At 40.7% G+C, this 21,547-nt stretch overlaps 1 protein-coding gene across 3 annotated transcripts in view; it reads left to right on the plus strand.

Annotated features, from left to right (window-relative positions):
• Nucleotides 1-21,547, plus strand: part of gab1 (GRB2-associated binding protein 1) — a 53,898-nt gene that overhangs the window by 23,618 nt on the left and 8,733 nt on the right. For 2 of the 3 annotated variants that reach the window (XM_079999327.1, XM_079999328.1), the window contains exons 3-7: nucleotides 12,600-12,728; nucleotides 12,886-13,051; nucleotides 17,873-18,086; nucleotides 18,265-18,351; nucleotides 20,567-21,252. In XM_079999327.1, coding sequence (XP_079855453.1) covers nucleotides 12,600-12,728; nucleotides 12,886-13,051; nucleotides 17,873-18,086; nucleotides 18,265-18,351; nucleotides 20,567-21,252 — 1,282 coding nt within the window. The remainder of the gene's footprint in view (nucleotides 1-12,599; nucleotides 12,729-12,885; nucleotides 13,052-17,872; nucleotides 18,087-18,264; nucleotides 18,352-20,566; nucleotides 21,253-21,547) is intronic. The other variant, XM_079999329.1, reaches the window with a different exon arrangement.

Raw genomic sequence — 21,547 nt, forward strand, 5'->3', positions numbered from 1 at the left:
AACAGCCTTTTCTGCTATTCCTGTGTGCACTTCACTGCATTCTCTCCAGACTAAGGTGGCTTATGTTAGAAACAGGTGAGCTATAAAAGGAAAGGGAAAAAGTTTCAGTTACACCTGTGTGCATGTTTGCATATAAAGATGGACCACCAGGGAAGGTGCTCAGATTGGTTTTCTTCTTAGGCTGCATTTGTAAGGAGCTTATGTTGTGCTATAGCACCAATAATGAAGTTGTCTCTTAAGGATGCATTGCAATTGATATTGTGGGGAAGAAAAGGCGAAAGTTACATAAATGGGAAAACATCCTGTGGTGATAAATGATACACTGTATGGTGTCTTAGGTTGTTTCATTTTAATGTGATTAAGGTTCTGTCTGTAAACTATGACTCCCCTTCCCCCTAGATCTTGAGGAATATTTCTTTGGATGGCAATTGAAAAGCACTAGTGGAGTATCATGCCACTAATGGTACAGATTGGAATCATTATTTAATTTAAAAATTATAAATCTTTTTCTCAATATTTGATATTATGACATTTCTGGAGGTTTACACGTTATTACATTTTACCTTAAAAACTGTATTGCAAACCCATTGACATCACTGATTTTCAACTGCTTCGATTTCAAGTAGAAAATATGTTATTGTTCATGTTTTTACAATAGCAATAGGTAGTAATAGATACGTCACCTGCAGTTGTTTTTGTTGAAAACAAATACAATTTTGATTTTTTTTTTTTTGAGTAAGGCGGTCAAATGAAATTGCTCAAAATAATTTCCCAAATATCACGATTTTCTGTTAATTCTAACCATCATACAATCCTGCACGCATCCCTGAGCCAATTGCAGTTGGACACAGTCAGTGTTTCCACGCTGTTAAAACATACCATGGCAGTTGGTAGATTAAGCAACCGCTTCTGAAACACCCAAATCTGGAGAGTAGGAAGAACAAATGCTGTGTCATCTCTAATCATTCTTGCAACAGATCTCGGCCTGGATGACAAGAGTTCATCTGATCTTAAAATGTAATGCATTCCACAACGAAGCCTACCAAGGTATGTCTGTATTGGTTCGAGATAAAAAGCCGATGGATGAGAACTGGGTCATTGGCAAAACAGTAGTCCAGTTCATGGAAGCCACCTTTCTATTGGCCCAGCAGAGAGCAATAAAGTTACCATCCCAGTTTCACTTAGGCCATGCACTCTGACTTTAACAGTAATTGCCATCAACAACTTAAATTGTCCGCTGAGCTCAAAGATGTAAAAATAGCGGTTTAGCAAGAATCCCAGACATGACCCAGTAACAAAGACTGATTTATAAAAGTTGCTACACTAAGTATAGAGGCGCTTTTGTGCCTCCCGTCCTTCTCCCCCTACAGACCGTGTCACCAAGGCCGTGAGCGCCAAACCCTCTGACACCCTCTATACACTGCTCTTAGAAAAAGCATTGTTCAGAGCAACCTTGGCAAAAGCGTAGCGTTTTACATGTTTGCGTGTTTTTGAATATTCCCTTCACATTTGTTTGTTTTCATTAAAAATTTGCACAAATTATGTACATTTCACTAAAAGTGGCAGCGGTTGCACATCATTTAAAAATGTGTTCTTTTGTTTGACAGAATGGTGTTCATTCAGCAAATTATTCATGTTTCTCTAAATACGCTAATATCATGGATAAGATGCTAAGTAGAGATGGCCTGATACCACTTTTATACTCTGATAAAGGTATTGAAATCTTCAGCGCCAAAACCAAGCCAATTTAACAACTGCTAAGTTTTAGATTACTTATTTTTATTTAGGAACTTAAGGTGCTTAAGAATGCCATCTTAAAGTACCATGGTCAAACTGCTAAAAACAAGAACTTAGCTACCATACTGGCAGAATTCCATAGCCACAGCAATCTTGCAAAGGCATTTCTGTGATATTTCAGGCTGGATTTGTATTGGATCAGAGTATTGGTTCAGATTCATACTTTTTGTTTACTCCACTATCTGATTCTGAATTTTGCTGGTAGCGGGTTGATACCGATACTCTGTATTGGATCAGGGCAATCTCTTAATTTAAATGTTTACCTGTCTTTGGAAATATTTGGTGTTTTATTTTTATTTTTTTCTCAGTAGGTGAGAATACATGGTCAATGCTCCTACCTATTGAGTTTTATCTCCTTTTTTATAACCAAACAGGAATCTTAGTTGAGGCGTCCAGTGAATAAGACTGATTGATCCCATAAGTCACATCTTATGAGTTAAAGTGTTTTGCCAGATCTTGTTTTCTGTGGGATGGATGCAGACTTGCCAATTTTGAGAAAGAGGCAGGTACAAAATGCCAACTGAAACTACACAAATTAGAACTTTTTATGTATAAGGGCTGCAGTTACAAAATTTGAATAAAGAATAAAATCGCGATTTGAATATTGAAATTGCCATTCGATTGTGTACTTCATTTTATTAATAAATAATTGACTATAAATGTTTCTGCTAAAGTTAGCAAATCAGTTCACATGTGATAAGCAATAAAGTTCAATATAAGTTCATCCAGTTTGTTGCACTGTGAGCACACATTAGAGAGAAATATTTCCAGTAACTGTGTGCAAAGTCCATGCCGGCAGAGATGCATGAGCGCACCCCACGCGTGTTTCCCTCTCCTCCGGCATTTCACTGTGTGTACAAGGCAGAGTGTGCCTTTGACCAGAATGTCCAGTAATTCCACAGATGTGGCGATGAAAGTGGGAAATAAACCCGACAATCACTGACGGAATGTCTTCTAGTGCAGAACTTCCCAACCACCGACTGCATTGGGCCACAGGGCATTTGCCACCAGACCGTGAGAACGTGAGCGGGATTTGTTCAGGAGCGATCTGCTCCGCAGCAGAATATAAATCTGGAGTTTTTATTGCTTTGTTTGGAGAAAAGATCGCTCTGATCGGAGCTGCAGAACCGTGCGTAATGCCCCCCCACTACTAAATTTGTGCATTAAATATTAGAATCTATTTGAATATTATGAATAATAAAGCAATAAAATTCGAATGGGATTATATAGAGGGATATCTGCAGCCCTAAAAAAGAAAATAAAAATAATAATAATCATATATATATATATATATATATATATATATATATATATATTAGTAATTTAATTACGGTAAACGAGAGTGAGGACAGTTGGCCATTATTATTATTATTATTATTATTATTATTATTATTATTATTATTATTATTATTTTTGCAATGATTAGAACTATATGTTGTGTCCTACTAAAACTCATTGAGCGTTACAGGTTACATTATACTGAATTTGGTGACAGTCCCAAATTCTATTTTATTGGCACTCAGTTCCATGTTGTATTTTATTTTATTGGAACGCAGGGACAGTTTCATGTTCTATTATTGTTCCATAGTGAATTATTTACAATAATAAACACAGTGTCAAAGTCAGTAATCTCACCATTGTGGTAACTGAAAATTTCAGCGGTAGTCTGTATGTGCAGCTGTCCTATCACGTGAGCGTGATCAGATCATGTAATGTATTTGTCAATGACGTACAGTAGATGTACCCAATGAGACCCAATGATAACAAAATTTGATTTCTCAGAACACGGATATTTACTCAAAATGGTGGGATGTTATTTAATAGTCAATGTTATATTATGAGCTTACAATTGAATGAAAATTGGGAAATAAATAATTCGGAATCGGCCAAGAAAATTGCAATTGGTACTAGAGATGCACCGATTTTTCGGTAACTTTACGAGATGATGCATTTTAAGGGGTGTATCCTAATGAGATAAATTTGTATACGGTATATAGTTAGCCAGTAGCTCACATACCATGTGATTAGCATTGCAACAAGACGGCTACGGTGTTTCAGCTGCAGTAACTCAAACACCAAGGCGACTCCCTGTTTCACTATCATGGTTCTGAAAACATGCCAGTCTGCAGGTCTATAGAGGTAAAGGTTTGCACCCTTAGCTAGATTGACAGATATGTTGACACAATGGTGAAGGGGTCCAGTTGGACAGTGATGGTGCAGAACAATGTTGTTTGACCCTCTTCCCCCGTCATCGTTGCAGCTCAAATTCGAGCTGTTTTCGCAAGGGACTAGCTGGCCAACATACTAGCAAGCAGGTTTGGTAATGGTATTGGTAATTTCTGGATGGAACTCTTAAGACGCACCTCTTGATTTTAGTCATGCCGTGTTGGAAAAATGTAGGGAGCGGATACCACCTGAGAAACGGCAGACTTCTGGCAGAGTTGGAGAACAAATCATATCGACAAGCACCAACTACGTATATGCCAGCATTTACTTCAAATGACAACCACCCCAGCTGATTTCTGTGATTAACTCCCTCTCCGATGAATGTGTGCTGATTATTGAAATCAACTCGGAGAGTGATGGAATGAAAATGTCCTCCGTGTTAAGTGGTTGCCCAGCCTTGACTAATAGCAATGCATTTGACGCATTCCCAACCCCACATTGGACTACTAACCATTGAATACTAAAGAAAAATACTGAATAGCATAAGTTATTTTTGTTGCTGTAGTCTGTGCTCTGTCCAATATGGACCCAACCCTGCTGGCAAGGTTACTGTTGTATTTAATTTCCTGTCTGGTTTAGAGACTGTTTGCGTGTGTTGTTTGCAAATGCAGCATTTTGTCCCATGTCATATCAACTTCACTGTAAACAGTGGCCTGTTTTCTATGTAGATGAGATTTAAGTTGACTGTGAAAGCAACACAGACTAATTTGCTCTTATATCATAAAGATATCTTGACCTTCTCATCGCCCTCTTCACTCAGTTCTTATTATATTACTTACCCTTTATCTCTCTTTCCCTGCCTTGCCCTTCTCTCCTGATGAACAAATTGAGACGCTAGCTGGGGTGAGTCAGTGCAGCCTGGGTGCAGGTCATTTACCCACAGGCCAGATGGCCCATCCACGCTGCTCACCGATAATGATGCATACACACTCAGTTTGCTCTGCTCGTGCTAACACAAACACAGAGTAAACTGGTAGGATTTTTGATGATGTGAACTTGATGAAAAAAGCACTTAAACCAACTGAATTGTAGACCTCTGAGTCATTGCGAGTGCATTAAAATGGCATTTTGTACTTTTCTCTACATATGCAAATAACATCATCTCAATAATACGTTTGTAAGTCCTTTGCATGCAAATAACTTTACTTTCCTAGAGGTCACTGCTTGTGTTCTGTCGAGCTGCAGTGCGGTATAAACTCAGTAGGGTTGCTGCGGTTACCGGTGTTACATGATGTCCGGGCATACACCGATTACATTACTTGCCCACCCCCACCACCGTCGTTTGCTATTTTATTATAGAAAAAAAACCCAATGCGCGTTTATCAAATAAAAATAAAAATTAGAAAAATACTAAGCGTGTTATCAATACTTCAACAGACACCGTATCCCCGTTCACGGCGGAAAAGCACTTTCTGAATGGCGCGGGGGGAGCGAGGGGGAGGTACGGAACAAGCGTGACGATATGTTGCTTTGGTGGTGTACAAAGAATAAAATATATTAAACTAAATTATTTCTTGTCTGTGATCATATATCACAATTTATACAATTAATAACCTGGAGCTGCAACTCTGGTGCAATCACCGGACCAACCGTGCCGTGCGAGACCACCACGTCCAAATCCTCCATCTGCTTCCTCGTGACAACAACCAAACAACCTCCATGCAATAAATAAATTGAAATAACCCTAACCTCACTGAATCTTATTATAACACTGTAGAAATAATGACAGTTCATTTAATATATTTTACTCCGCCAAGTTCTCGTCAGTTCATGGGAAAAAACGCGGCCTGCGGAGCTGTCCATGGTCCTGGGGTTTGATGCCATCCGTGGTTCAATGCCAGCTTTGACCACTGTATCGCTATATCCTATAACTTCTAGTTGATTTTTCGATATCTTCTGAGTTTAATAGAAATTCTAGAACCGCTTTTGTCAACGTTTTGTAACGTTTTTTTGGACAAAAAATGATTCACATTTTCAACGACTTGCTTTCGGGGTATGTTTTGAAATCTACGGGCTGCTGCGCATTCCGCTACCTACAGATGTCGCGACAGTAATAATAATTATAACAATAATGTCAAAATATTATTTACAGATCAGTGGAATGTCTGGGCGTGACACCCTTTATAAATGCACTTGAGTTGCACCAGCCCTCTAAACACGATCGCACAGCGCTGCCTTTTTAAATGATTTTTTTTAGTCCTGCGCATTGACCACCGGGTCTCTGCAGACGATAATAATTTCACTCACTGTGTTTTAGTGCCGGTGTTTGTGAACTGGACGCTATTTGCAATGAGGCTCATTTGCAGAGAAAGGGGCCAATTTTGCACCAAATGTATGAATAATATCTAATTTAAATACGTGTAAATAGCACCAAGGTGCTACTTGCGTGGCAGCGCAGTTAGCGGCGCATTTCACCATTCACAGTGCTTTGTGAATTAGACGCTTGCTGTTTCTGTTATTTGTGCCGGTTTAGCGGCCACAAAAGCCCCACAATCGCTTTGTGAATTTGCCCCGCAGTGTTACTAATAACTTGGTATAGGGCTACTACTATAGATATAAAAAGGTGGACATCCTAAGAATTGTGGCATTGACTTATTACCAAACTGCCTGTTTTTGTTGGAAGATCACCTGCCTTGAATTGAATTGAGGGTTGTCAGGTTGATTCCAAAATTACATTACTGTTGTAAACAATTGCTTTTCCCCCCCCTCATTAAATGCTAGGTAACCTGTGGAATTTCTTATTAAGTAGATCAGGTAATACGCATATAAATATATATTGCCTCTGCTGTTATGGCACTCGAATGACTGTCAAAACAGCTGAGAAAAACAACATCTGTGACGCAGTACTCTCATGATTACAAGCACTCATAGCATTCAAGAGTTACTACCAGCTTCCCCTTGCCTTCCCCATGCTCATGTTCTTAGTAAATACATTTGTGAAATGTATTGCTCTACCCAAGCATACAATATGACCTTTTTGAATACTTTGCATTGAGAAAGGGCAGAGCATGTGTTGAGGTAACCTTCGCAGTTGTATCTACCCTATTGGAATGTCCCAGTGTGTTTTGTCTTTTTTTTTCAGGTACATACCACGAATGCGCACAAGCACACACATACTGTCCATGCAAATAAACATGGGTTTTTACAAGTGTGTAAACAAGCTTCTGTGTTCAGTTTACTCAAGCGTGTGAAGGAGCCTATTATCTGGCACAATTTATTCACACATTTGGCCCAGTAATGCTCATTTCTCTATGTGTGTGTGTTGGCAAGACACGTTGCATCTTATTGTTCCGTTTTGGTTTGCGTTTGCTTGTTTGGCCACGTGGACGGCACTTGTATACAAGGCGCTGACCATGCCACACCACTTTCTACCGATTGTTGAAGACTATGTTAAGTGTCGTGGAAACGGCACACCTTTCCATGTTTCAGAGAGACCGTCTTCTCCAGTCTTAGGAAGTACTTAGGAAGCAGGAACCTTGAAAGCCGCAAGCCTGCCTCATTAATAAACCATTAGAGACATGGTGGATGAGTTTAAGTATGCATTTTAACAGTCCGTGATGGCAGTCTATCGCATGAGCAATTAGTGCACATAAAGGCCTTTTAGCGATCTGTAGCATTAAGCACAATTATCCTTTTAAGTGCATGTGCGTACTGCAATAAAATTAGAGTTTGTGGAGCTTGTGTGCTATAGCAGGGTGGTTCAGTTACTGGCTCTGTAAATGTATAGTACCAATTTGGTACAAACCTCTGTTGTAGTAGAGTGTAGAGAACATTTAAACACACAAGAAAATATTGTAATCTCTGTAGTTGGTGTAGGTGGTGGCGCGTACACACACACACACACACACACACACACACACACACACACACACACACACACACACACACACACACACTCATATTTACTCTCTCAAGCTTTCTCTCCCCAACATCAACATTTGTCACTGTGGTGCCACTGGGGCAAGGGGCCACCAATGACATGACTCTACTCCAGTGGCATTGCCTCCAATGCTTCCTCTCCCTTTGCTGTCATCCATTAAATCATGTCCTCTATGGCCTCTCTGTCCTACAGGACAGTCGGCAGTAGAGGCTCGGGCTGCACGATATGGAAGTGAAATATGCAATAGATGTTTTGCATATTGTGATGCCTATATTACATTACAAGCAAAAGCATAAAACAACAATCTGTTAATGTGGTGTATAATGTTATTGTATCTCATATGTTATTTGGCATATAATGTAATATGTATGTATGTATTGTATTTTCACTTAATAATTAGGTGCTGCAAAAAACTAAAATGGTAGTAAATAAAAATGTGAATCAGTTGTGTTTGGCTCTCAACAGTCACAACAGCCAAACATTGTGTGATTGCATCTGTGATTTATTTGCAGTTACGTGGATGATTTATTATATGGGATAGAAAACTGCGACGCGTGTTTAACTGTTGAGAGATTATAGCGATAATTGATTCAGCATTCTTTGACAAATATTCATCAATATTCACTTTTTAATCTATTTTATTCTTTTCTTTGGACTTTTAAGCTTTTTAAATGCTAATGGTCTGCAAGGTAATGCATTAAAACTCACCAGAACAAATTCCTAGTTTATGTCAATGTCCCTAGGAAATAAAACACATTCTGATTCTGATCATGTAACTTCCTGTGTTGAATCTGAGCTGTGTGTCCCATTTTTGTTCCCATCACTGCTGGACATGATTTGCATAGAAGTCATCCAAAGTATCTCCACACAGGGTGTCTTCTTGTTTCTCACCCTATCAGAAGACACCAGGACACGGGCAGAAGTCATGCCAAGGGAGCCCTCCCCTTCCAGTCCTGTATCGTTCCATCCTGTCCCATTCCCCTAACCCTGGGGCAGAGAAAAGCTGATATGGTGTCTGGTATTGTTGTTTTGGTTTGATTGGACTGATTTAGGATTTATTGTAGTTCCCCTTTTTTGAGATTGGTATAAAATATCATCATACATATTTATATGTATTGCGTTCAGTTCGTTGAGAGAACAGTTTGTAGTAATTGGCACTTGATCTGAGTAGGGACAGCCGCTTATTCAATTTAACACAGCATTACCCATAATGGATTATACAAAGAGATCTAGTGGGACTAGAGACTTAGCATCTCCATTCAACCTTTGCAGGAGGTAGGTTGCTATTGACAACTATTCTCTGCTACTCCGAGATGGTCATCTTATCTCTGTTGTTTTCCGACAGTGAGGGTATTTTAATGTGTGTAGTTCATCTGTGTGGTGTAGATCTGCCTTGGTCTGAGCGCTATGCTGTACTGATAATAGAAAGTATGTGGGTCAGCCAGATTGTTTTGGGATCGGGGGAAAATTCTCTGCCAGGTTATGTGTTAAAGTTGTGTTTGAACGGGGCTGGCGATGGCTCGCCAGGATCCGTCTCATGTGTGAGTGGAGTGCTCTATAAAATTTATTTAAGTAGCAGTTCAACTGTGTAACCTGACGTGCATAAGAGTTTAATGTGTTTATGTTTTTGAAAAGACGCCTGCTTTAAAATAAAAACCTTTAATTTGAACATATAATTTCATGTGACTCTAGCGTCAGTATTAAAATGTATGTACACTGGATTTCTATTTCGGTATTACGTGTCCCTGTTAGGTTATTTTGGAAAAGCAGCTTCTGTTCTATGTGTGTAAATTTCATACCCAGAATTGAGTTCTGTCCTTGTGGGCTGGGCAGGCCCCGGGGTAACCCAAGCTCTTGGTCCCCCTGATCCCAAGGGGTAATCTGATCTTATAGTGCTTTGTCATGTACCAGAGAGTGGTTCCCTCTGTACTCCCACTTCTTTGTCTGACCGCAATACAGCATCGCCACAACAACCCACTAATGTCTTCAGATTAAGTTAACAGAACACTGGGCGTGACTAGAATTAAGGGTCAGTCCATAAATGGCAGTTTCTATAAAATTTGAAATTAATTTCTGTCTGCCGTTATTATTGTATTCGTAGTCTGTGTGCTACACCTCATTTGATCCACGCTCAAGTGTACAGGGGATGATGTAATGCGGACTCTTTGTAGTGAATAGTATATGTAGTGACTTTGTATAATAATACAGTGTGTGGTGCATCTGTTCTTCTAGTATTGTACCCATGAAAAGTAATTATAAGAAATACATGATACTTTAATAGCTTTACACAGTTATCTAATGTTTCAAATTATATATATATATATATATATATATATATATATTTAGATTTATTTCCATGTGTCTGCCTATTTTAAATGCACCAACCCCAATAAATCACTTGTACGCACAAACGTACCACATGGAGTCCTCATTCCTTTTAGTTTGTGGATCCGTGTGTTTCCGGCCAGTGCATATGATTGCTTTACATCTGTGATGTGTGCCTTCCACTGGGCAGAGGTTTGCATTGCTCTGCACTCCTTTAGCCCAGTTGGGCCTGTTTATTGAGGGAAAGGCCTGATGCTCTCCACGCCGTCCCTGTATGGGGTTTGGCACACAAACAAAGAGCACCCTGTGGATGGAAAAACATCTAAGAACAGAAGAGGGGGAGAGAAAAAAAACAATAGCGTTGTTAATCCGGTCCAAAACCTTCCTCCGAAAACACAACAGCAAACCTTCAGTTTGCATTCCTTTCACTGTGTTGGCATTCTCTGAACCGTCTGGTTGTTTTTCTACAGTTCCCTTGTTTTAAAATTAAGAGTTCTGTTTGAAAACCCAACCCAGCCCAACTCCTTTTTTATGTTGTTTTCCCACTATTCTAGCATTGCATTAAATGCTCCTTTTTTTCTGAAGTGCCTTGTTTAATTTTAAGTGCCCAAGGCAGTTTGACCATGGACTAGGACTCATGGACTGGTTTGATAATTTTAAAGAAATTATGGAGTTTGAATAAATTCCTTTAACAAAAAGGGTGATGGCTTTGATAAGGCTCCCTGGTGTTTGTTTTCAGTCCATATTTGATTACAAAAAGAGTCTGCACTGAAACAGCAAAATGCAGAGTTCACCCCCCCACTGTTTTTTGCATGCAGTGAAAGGATTTTTGATCCTTGTCATCAGTGGCGTACAGTAGGCTTTGTTTGAACATGGGGGGGACACATTAAGCGGGGGGTCTGGGGGTCCTCCTGCATTCAGGTAAATTTTATGCAGCAAATTGTGCATTTTCTGCATCAATTTATGGTGGTAATGTCTTTATTTATGTAAAGGAAAAACACAAAATTAAGGCACCGGGTGACAATTCAAAATATAATGGAATATAATGCAGTAGGCTCTCAGGCATTCTGTATTTCAATGTCAGTGATAAATTATTTCATTTTAATTAGTTTATTAACCCCTGGACTTTAATAGATCATATGTGTTTTGACAAGATTTCTGCTCATTTTCAAAATGTTCTGCACCCTCTTATGACCTTATATCCTCTTTCACAGATTTGTGTGTGTGTGTGTGTGTGCGTGTGCGTGTGCGTGTGCGTGTGCGTGCGTGCGTGCGTGCGTGCGTGCGTGCGGCGGAGATATTATTATTTTTCCACAAAAGTTTCATTGGTTGTATGATCTCATAATTGTTATATATATTTTGGGAGTTAAAAAAGACCCAGTTCTGAAGGAAAAGGACCCGCCCCTGTCGGAGGCATTGTTGCGCCCATGAATAACGTTATAGCAGTTTTTCAAAATACAAGTCCTCTGCTTCTTTCATGTTTTTATTGAGGGGGCCAAATGCATGTGTTCCAAATATTGGGAGGGGGGGCGTATCCCCTGCGACCAGAAATCTACGCCTATGCTTGTCATATTTCCAGCTAAGTACTGGTTAATAACATATAAACGCAATGCTGTCTGTAATTGCTTGTACTAAATTAAACTAAAGTAAATTTTGGCTTCACAGTGAGGGTTGATATCAGTGTCTGCTTAGCTTTTGATAATCTACTAATGAAATGCTTTATACAATTCCTGGAAGAGACACTATCTACAAGATTATTCCACTACTTAGTATGTTGGAAGCGTACTAAAGACGTTGCTTTGGCACTGTTATTTGTTTATATTGACTATCTGTTAGACTGTAGATGGACTGTCATTAAGTGTTGCTGAACATTTTCCTTTCTTCTGATTGTGCTGCTGTTTAGGCATCTTGGTTGGGAAGAAGCAAAACTGCAGTACTGTTCTTTTTTACATGTATATAAATAATTGTTGGATGTTTTGGCTTCTCCTTTTCTTCTACTGTGTTCATCTTTACATTACCAACTAACCTGCAAGAAGATTGAAAACAAATGACATGTAATTGCATGTAACAATGATGTTATTGCCCATTTTCCTTTCTTGAATTGTTTTTTAGTCCTCAAACAAGCTGCTAGATGAAATCATGTGGCTCGTTCTGCTTGTGTCATGCACACGCATTTCTGGTTGTGGCCTGTTCTCGCCAAGTCCCATTGGGCCTAAGTGAAAGCAGGGCAGCTGCTGAAGAATACATACAGACTGTATGTCTTCTTCACCAGCTGACACAGATATGTGGCTGGGAACTAAATACAAATAGAGGTGAGATTCATGTGAGAATAAAAGTAACCTTTGTCCCAATTTCTTTGCCCCTGCAACAGGCATGGAAGAAGCGGTGGTTCATGCTCCGCAGCGGCCGTCTGACAGGCGACCCAGACGTGTTGGAATACTACAAGAATGACCATGCCAAGAAGCCCATCCGCGTGATTGACCTTAACTTGTGTGAGCAGGTAGGATTCCGCGCAACCACCAAGTGGCATCTTATTGCAAAACTGAGTGTCCTGTATGTTGGTTACAGCAGTTTACTTTTATTTGACCTCACCTATGCAAGACACACAAAGGTTTCCTTGTTTTATAAAAAAAATAAAAATAACTTCACCCTTCAAGGTGGATGCTGGGCTGACATTCAACAAGAAAGACTTGGAGCACAGCTTCATTTTTGACATCAAGACCATTGACCGTGTCTTCTACCTGGTGGCTGACACAGAGGACGACATGAACAAGTGGGTGCGTTGCATCTGCGACATCTGTGGCTTCAACCCCACTGACGAAGGTAAGCGCAAACATTGGGTCAAGCAGCAAACATTGGTTTAAAGCAAAGCAGAGTTGACATCATGACAGGGATGAGGTTAAACTCAAGACGAGGAATTGCAAGTCAAAGCCCCATTATATAAAAGCATGAATCACTTCCTTATGGAACGAGAGAAAGGACATGCTGTACAGGTGTTTAAAATAGCCACATTTTACGGTGTCTATGTAAATGGGCACTCGGTTTAGAATGGCGAGTACTGTCTTTACCATATACAGTTTGTACATTTGTTTTTGACCACAAACTTTTTTTGGTGTAATATTTGCACAATTCGGGATATTGACCATAGCACACTGCTGTGTCATTGACCATAGGTGTTGAAAATGAAAACCTTACAAAATGTTTATTTTATGAGCGCATACCTAAGCAAATACACATGTGATTCAAGCAGAAAGCGCCGGCTTAATTGTATGTTTGAATAAGCCGTTTGCTGCCTAAATATCTGCCTCTCTGTCTAATGAAGGCAGCAAAACTAGTTGAATACGACAGGACGCCTATGTTCAGTTCAGTTCTCAGCGCAGGCCTAATGATCACTGTGGGCTCACGTTACCCCTTTTCCCAGTACTGGATAATCTAACCATTGTGTGCCCCTTCCGTTCCACTGCCACTCTTCTTTATCTGCTTTTCATTCTTTCTCACGTAGCATTCTCTTTCTTCTTCTCTTCTCCCTTTTTTCTTTCTTTCTTTTCTTTCTTTTTGTCTAATTGCCCTCACCCCAACTGGAATTGTAGGTTAGGCTGTGCTATTTGCTTTTTTGGTTCTTTCCTTTACGGTTGGCAAAATTTTGCAGTATACTTGGGTTTGATGAGAATTTCTCAAAATGTATTGTGCCCAATCCTCCCACTTACATTGTTAGGAGCAGCATGTCTTTCTTTGAAACCTGGCAACAGAAGCGCTGCTTATCTAACTCCAAGGTCAGCAGCTTCTCGATGTTGTGACTATGCCTCCACCTCTGCAAGCTAGTATTGCAGGACAGACCTGATAGCAACATTCATGGTGCCCACCAGAGCACAGTAATTGACTAACTGTTAAATTATTAATGTGCGTACAAACAGTTATGGCCACTCAGGGAGAAACTAGGCCTTAAGACAAACCTCTTTCCAGATAAACTATCCACGGTTGTGACAAAATAATTATTTTGGCTTTCTGTTTCACTCTTCTACATGCCTTTTGTCCTCACCAGACACATCTCTTGCTCTCCTGTGACCAATCTTAACTATTTTGTGGCTAGTTCAGATAGTGTGATGATCATATGAGTAGGGCTGGGCTGGTTATTTCATAATCGGGCGATTGCCGGTCATTGACAGTTATCGACAGACGCAAAAAAAAAAGTCATAATCGCCAATTGTAACTTTTTAATATTTCATACAATCCCTCTAAAACAAAGACAACAATACTTCTTCATGCAACAGTCGCACTGTCTCTGAAGTGTGCTGTCTTTGAAATTAACCGTGGCTCCTCCGCTAATCTGGGAGGAGGTTGGGCAACATTGCAAAGCGAGCATTTTTTTAAATCTCCCTCTTTTGCAGTAGACTATGTAATAATAATAATAATGATTATAAATATAGCTTCAGGCAGCAATACACAGGGTCCAGGTTAGTCGTGTTAGTTACAACCAACAGTTTTCAGACTTCTACCGACCCCAATTGCAAATTTCTGAGTTCCCATGGAACACAGGTTGGACATTCTGACCACTGCTTCTTAATTGTTATGTACTTTAGGCTTCTCTTTGGCATCTGGAACACGGAAACACACAAACAATACAATTATTTCACAACACAGTTAATAACACAATTATTTCTTTTGAAATTCAAAAAATATCTGGTGGAAAACCACACAAATTAGGGTTCTCGGAGTTCCATTGAATGCGCCTTTACTTCCTGTTTTGGAGAGCTTTCAACCGGAGAGTCGTATGTCCACTATGCGTCCACGTCATCTACAGAGAACGAGTCCACTTAATAATAATCATAATCGATCGTGGATGGTGTCGCTCCCTCGTATGGACAAAAAATTGTTTATTTAATCAAAATATTTTTCTTATTCAACGCGTTTCAGGCAGTCTTTTGCGATGTGTTTATCGTGCATGTTCTTATCGCGATAACAATGAAAATACGATTGATCATGCAGCCCTACACCGCGCACCGCGCCGTTTTGCGAATGCCCCCACAGAGACGAAATCTGGACATACTGTATATAACAAACTGGATGATGATGTCACAAAGCTCCTGCCCCACAAACTAAGCAAGGTACGCCAGCAGTCTGCTACGTCCTGCTACGTAGAATTTTGCCTGTTTTCACTAATTCCTGCTCCAAATGTGGATAGATATGGATCAAATTTGAACCACGGGATGTCTGAGACGTCCCGGCTCGTCCCGTCTCTAACGAGACCTCAACCATGTCCATGGGTTCAGCGGTTGTCGTATTACAGACACTTTTAGCCCGAAATAGGCCAAGGAGAATAATAATAATAATAATAATAATAATAATAATAATAATAAAAATAATGATGATAAAAATGCGAACAATAATAATAGGGTTCCATCCCTGTGGGCTTGACCCCTAATTATCATCATCATCATCATCATCATCATCATCATCATCATCATCATAATAGCCGAATAATAATTAAAACTATAACTAGGCTACTACTTCTACTACTACTACTACTACTACTAATATTAATAATAATAATAATAATAATAGTAATAATAATAATAATAATAATAATAATAATAATAATAATAATATATATATATATAATAATTATGCATTTGAACAGGTTTTTAGCACTGCTGGAAACATAGTCACAGCGCCCCGCTCATGCCTCACCCCGCAGACGGTAAACATTCTCGTCTTCTTGGCACAGAACCTCGACAAAGTCAACTGAAAATCATAGGCCAGATATTTTATTTATTTCTTTTTTTTTTACCTGACATAAATTTTATTTTATTACTAACTGCAAAAATGCTAAAAATGTTTATTTAGATATGCACATGAATACAATTATCATGTGATGACTATAGATTTGGAGTTAAATAGAGTTTTTAATTAACAGGGACACGTAGAACAAACAGGGACTGCCCAGAAGAGCGCATTTTGGCCTAATCCCTTCAGGCAATGCTGATCTATTCTATATTGTTTTATTTATTTAACGCCACCATCCTTAAATGTTATCTTGTTTCACCTTTAATATCTGAGAATGTAAGGCTATTTAATTTTACTTGACTTAATTTGACCGTCGCAGTCGGAAAGACGCCCTGGACAGGCAATGCCGGTGTCTTTTATTTTGTTTTAACATAGCCTACTTTTTTGTTTTGCACTGTAAAAATAAACATTTATTTGACTTATTCCAAAACGTTTGGAAAATGGTAGAGACCCTGTTAAACTGTCTGGACGTCTGGTCACCGTATGTTATATTATACTTATGCTGCCTTTTCGTGAACGGAACCCCCCTAGGACGAGATGATATTTGATTATTGGGTGATGATAGATCGGCAGCAAAAATTTCATAACCGGCCCAGCCCTACATATGAAGTGTGCAGTTGGATTTAGGACAAGTCTCTCAGCTGTAGCGTGGGAGGTGAAGTTTGAAAAGGAGCGTAAGGGATTTTCCCACTGCCTGTGTTAATCAACACCTAGAAGTTCAACAAAACAAATGGAGTGGAGGAGGAGGATGGAAGAACTACCGATGCACAGTCAAAAGAGAGAATTTAAAGAAAAAACTGTTACAGGGTGTTTGTGTAGGAGGGGGTTGGCGAGCAAGGTGGAGTTCAGGAGAAGGACTCATCCATCAGCCTTCTCAGCTCTCAATCATTGGCGCACTCGCAAGGGTTTGAAAAGAATCATAGACTTTCATTTGGGTTGAGAAAGCCGAGACCTTGAGGAAATTCTATCTGACACACTTAATATGTGTCTGGGTTTCTCGAAGCGAACTCAAGGATAGAAGATGTGGAACAGCAATGAGTACCCAAGGAGATCTCTCCACAATCTATGTTATCTGTGCATGCATGTTTGTTTTTGTTTCTCTATGTTGCAAACTGCCTAAATTAAATGTAGTTTTGGTTTCATATCGGGCTGGAGCTAAGGATTTAAGGACCAAAGAAATCAGCTAGTAATGTGCAAAATCAGAGTAAATGTGGATTAGGTCTCTGAAAGTTCAAGTTCAGTGATTACTCCTTGTATTGTTTCAAATCCAGTCTCCATTTTCCCAGAAAGTGACTTGATACCTCTCACAGTAAAGTTCTAACGAGTTGAAACATAACTGCTGTGGAACTGACTCATACTGCAAGCTCTGGAGTCTTTAGATAGGTGGATCGATAAATACATAGATACAATAGCTAGACCACTGCTCATGAAAATCTAAAATATTAAATATTTCACATTATTTCCTGCAGGCACAGCCTGCCAACTCTTGAGTTGTTTTTAAACCTGATATCAACTGCAGTTACTATTGCAATCGTGTACTGAATGTGCAATATGTGTGTGGGAGGCTACGCTCTGTGTATTTAAAAAGATATAGTTAGATGTAGACACCATAAGGATAATGATAAGGGATAAGGATATTTGTGCCTCAATACAGGTTCATTTGTGTAACAGAAATCCAAACATGTCTGTGGTTTATTATACCCTTACCACCAAGTACATAAATATGAGAACATATAAGCATCTCCTAATTGTTTTTCCTTATGAGTGAAATCTTAAATTTCCCTTTCAAGCGTCATTAAAAAGGTAACGTTATACAGTGAAACTTGTGCTAATCTTAAGCCACCCCCCTTTGACCACCAGAGGCAGCAAAGGCCGCCCATCAATCAGCCATAGGAGGCTCAGTGGTGGACACCCCCCCTCACCCAGCGATGGCTGGAGCAGCGCTGCTAGCCAACGTGCCTCCTCCATACCAGCCGGTCAGTGTGCGCCACCTGGACTCTCAGTCCAGCTTGGACGAGCCGCAGGACTACCTGTGGCTGGTCAACTGTGAGAGCAAGAAGCCTGACACCAACAGGTCAGTATGTTTATGTGGTGATGTGCGTGTCGTCATCTCTTTACTCAGCCATACAACTCTACATTTGTCTCGATCCCTGTAGAATTACTATCCTTTACTCTTTTTTTTTTTTTTATTTCTGCATTTCATTACTGCTTCTCTCCCTTCTGTCTTTGTCACCCCCTGGTGTGTTGTGTAGCTCAGTGCAGACTCCCTCTCCCGCGGAAGGGGAACAAGAGTATTTGCTCCTGGAGGAGTGTGAGAGCAAGAGTCCGCAGGCTTGTCTGTGAGTGGCCAGCCAACGAGCTGTAGCTGCCTGCTTGTGTGGAGTTTTGAGACAGAAAGGCAGATGCATATGCACAAACACTCTGCATGCATTGGGAGTTGCACATTCTACAGCTACATATAGTTTTCTCGGCAGTGCACCCCTACGCAGCTTTCCATGCCAAACTTTATATGTCTGAATGTGTTCTATCAAATGCACTCAACCTCCCATTAGGTCAGTCCAAATTACATTTTTACATTACATTATATTGCTTAATTATTGCCTAAAATATATCATAATAATCTGCTACCCTCTTATGGCACTACTGTAGAAAATTGTCAATTATTGTTACCTAATGACTACGCCACACAAGAAGTGACACATCACTGTGGCGAAAGCGTGGCGTCATATTGTTGATTCGTCAGTTCACACCAGGTCTGTCTTCATTCCGTCTACGACGCACTACCGGAAGCAGCACTCTCCTGACTTTCTATCAGTGAAACTACACATTTTGGAATGTTTCAACCTTTAATGGGTTGAAGTGAATCTTTGCTTTTGTTTTCAACCCTTTGCTTTTCATTTCATTCGCATTTCGAGTCCGTTTGTTTATGAACGTAGTTGGATTAGTTTGTGTGATTACCATTCATTATTTATATGCAGAGATTCACATGGAGCTTGATGGGCACTAGGCCCCCCGAGACTACCTGAGCTGCCCGACCAGGTGCCGGAAATTACGCAAATACAACTTGAGCTGCCCAACAGGTGCCTAACTAAAATAACGCAACTAAAATATAACGGGTAATCCAGAACAACCTCCCAGGTATGAAGTAAAATCTAAAGTCTATTCCTGTGCATGATATTTGTTTTCCTGCTGGCATGATAACATTTTATTTACGTGAGTGAGGTTTAATTTGTTGTGGTGAAAAAGTAATCCACGTTCGGACCGAACATCAGCGATTCAATGTATGTGGTTGATGTGTACTGGGCTTGGTAATTAGATATTTTCACTAAATACATCTTTTGAATGGACTTCCATGGGAATCAATGTTTCAGTTTACGCTTTGCGCCCAGAAAAATAGAGCTGAGGCGTAAAAAAAACGAGAGGGGTTTAGGAGCCTCGCGGCATGGCGCTTTCGCGACGCTTCTGCTTGGTGTGACCTTCCATATTGATTAACATGGCAGCGTATCTGAAGCACTTTCGCGACGCTGACATGTCGCTTCTGGTGTGGCCCAGGGGTAAGGATGCATCAAAACTAGTATGCGGTCCAATTCTGTGCTGTTATTTGTGTAGAAATGTTCCGACACGTAAACCGAAAACCACCATGATGTCTCTTTCAAAAACATTAACAGAGTCACAGGATACAGTGAGACTGACAGTTTCATGTTCTATTTTTGAACAATAGCAACTTTATGATGTTGTACTATCATGCTGCTTTAGACAGAGGAGTAAATTAGTTGATTATTAGAAAATATAGAACACACTGTCTTCAAAATCAGTGAAAATGCCAACTGGAAATTGTGGTATTGTTAATAGTACTTGTATCTGCTCTCAATACAGTACAGCACTTTGTACTCTTACTTTGTCTGAACATAAATTGTATGGATGTATCCCTTCTAGCAACAAAAGTATACCAAAGATAAGTAGACCAGTCCAGCTTCAGAAAGTAAAAATCCTTTCTTGATTTTGGGCCGACATGCATGTGGTGTGGGGATGGTGTGGTTTCAGCAGCAACTAAGGTCTAGCTAATTGGGCCCGGGATCAGGGTGGCTGTACGCATGTTGCTCATTATAGCAATCAACGAGCAACAGGTACCACCCCCACCCCCACACACAGGAGAGGAAAGCTTTGTCATGAGACTTTTTCCATCTCCTCCGGGCTTGTTCCACTGTGCCCACTCTCTACAATAAAAGTGGTACCTATCAACCCCATCCCCTGTGTCACTGTGCCGGAGGGCCCTCGAAACGCCACTTAGGTGGCGTGTGGCAGGCGGAACTGTCACAATGTATTAAGCCAGCTGATTTCACCTATTGGGGGTCGGGCTCTTCCAGATAGTTCACTCAAAAATGACTTTTACGTTTTAAACCTGGAACACGCATTTCTGGTCTTAACAAATGACTGAAATCCATCCCATGGGAACCATTAACCATGGCTTGCAAATGGCATTCTGTGGAACACAAATTTTGATAATCACAAATGTATCTGCTATGTGTGTGTGTGTGTGTGTGTCCTCTTTAGAGCCCATACCGAGTGTTCAAAGTCTACCTCTTCAGAGACGGACCTAAACGACAACCTACCCTCTCACCGCACTCCCACGTCCTCCACCTCCTCAGCAAAACACACCTCGCATAACGGCTTCTTCCCCCAGCATCCGGCCCCCACTTCCGCCTCCTCCATCTACGACTCGCCACCCTCACGCGGTGCCTCTTTGACGACCGACAGTAGCCTCTACCACCTCCCTCGCAGCTACTCCCAGGACACCGTGCTACTCCCCAAGTCGGCCTCCTCTCCTCCCGCCCATCCCGACGGTGTGGACGGCTCCGACCTGTATGTCTTTAACCCGCCATCACGGAAGCATTCCATGGAGACGCAGATGCGCAACCTGTCCATCAGCTATGACATCCCGCCCACACCTGGCGCCAACTGTACATACCAGGTGCCCCGCACATTGACCCCCTCGACGGGGGCGGGAGGCTCCGAAACGGGCGGAGACATAGTGCCCCCTCCCAGACCCCCCAAGCCTTCGCTAAACTCTACGTCATGTCCTCCACCGGCCCCGGCTGAGCGCTCGCCCACGGACAACTATTGCGTGCCTCGCTCAGCCTCAGAGACTGACGGAAACTACTGTGTACCCACCAGTGCAGGGGCCAAAGCGTTGCGAAGTAACACTATCGGCACGATGGACTCTTCACGCCTCCGAAAAGGTATGTGTGCACCAAGAAACTATGTATCAATGAAAATGTGCTTACCCTGTTTCACTTTGATCTACAGACAAAGTAGGTCAAAGGTCAAACCATGGGTCTGTCTCATTTGCTTGGTTGCTTCCTCGGTAGGTAGCAATTTTACAAATATGACCGTAGGAGCCTTAGTATTTATCCGGGTTAGGTCCCCGATTTGGCAAAATTCAAGGAAACATTGGGGGGTTGTGACTATTAGAACAAGAAAAAGAAAAATGTCCAAACTAATACTAAGCTTGACTTTAATATGACAGAAGGATAC

This window comes from Zeus faber (genome assembly GCF_960531495.2).
Source record: "Zeus faber genome assembly, chromosome: 4".
In the NCBI taxonomy this organism is placed as follows: domain Eukaryota; kingdom Metazoa; phylum Chordata; class Actinopteri; order Zeiformes; family Zeidae; genus Zeus; species Zeus faber.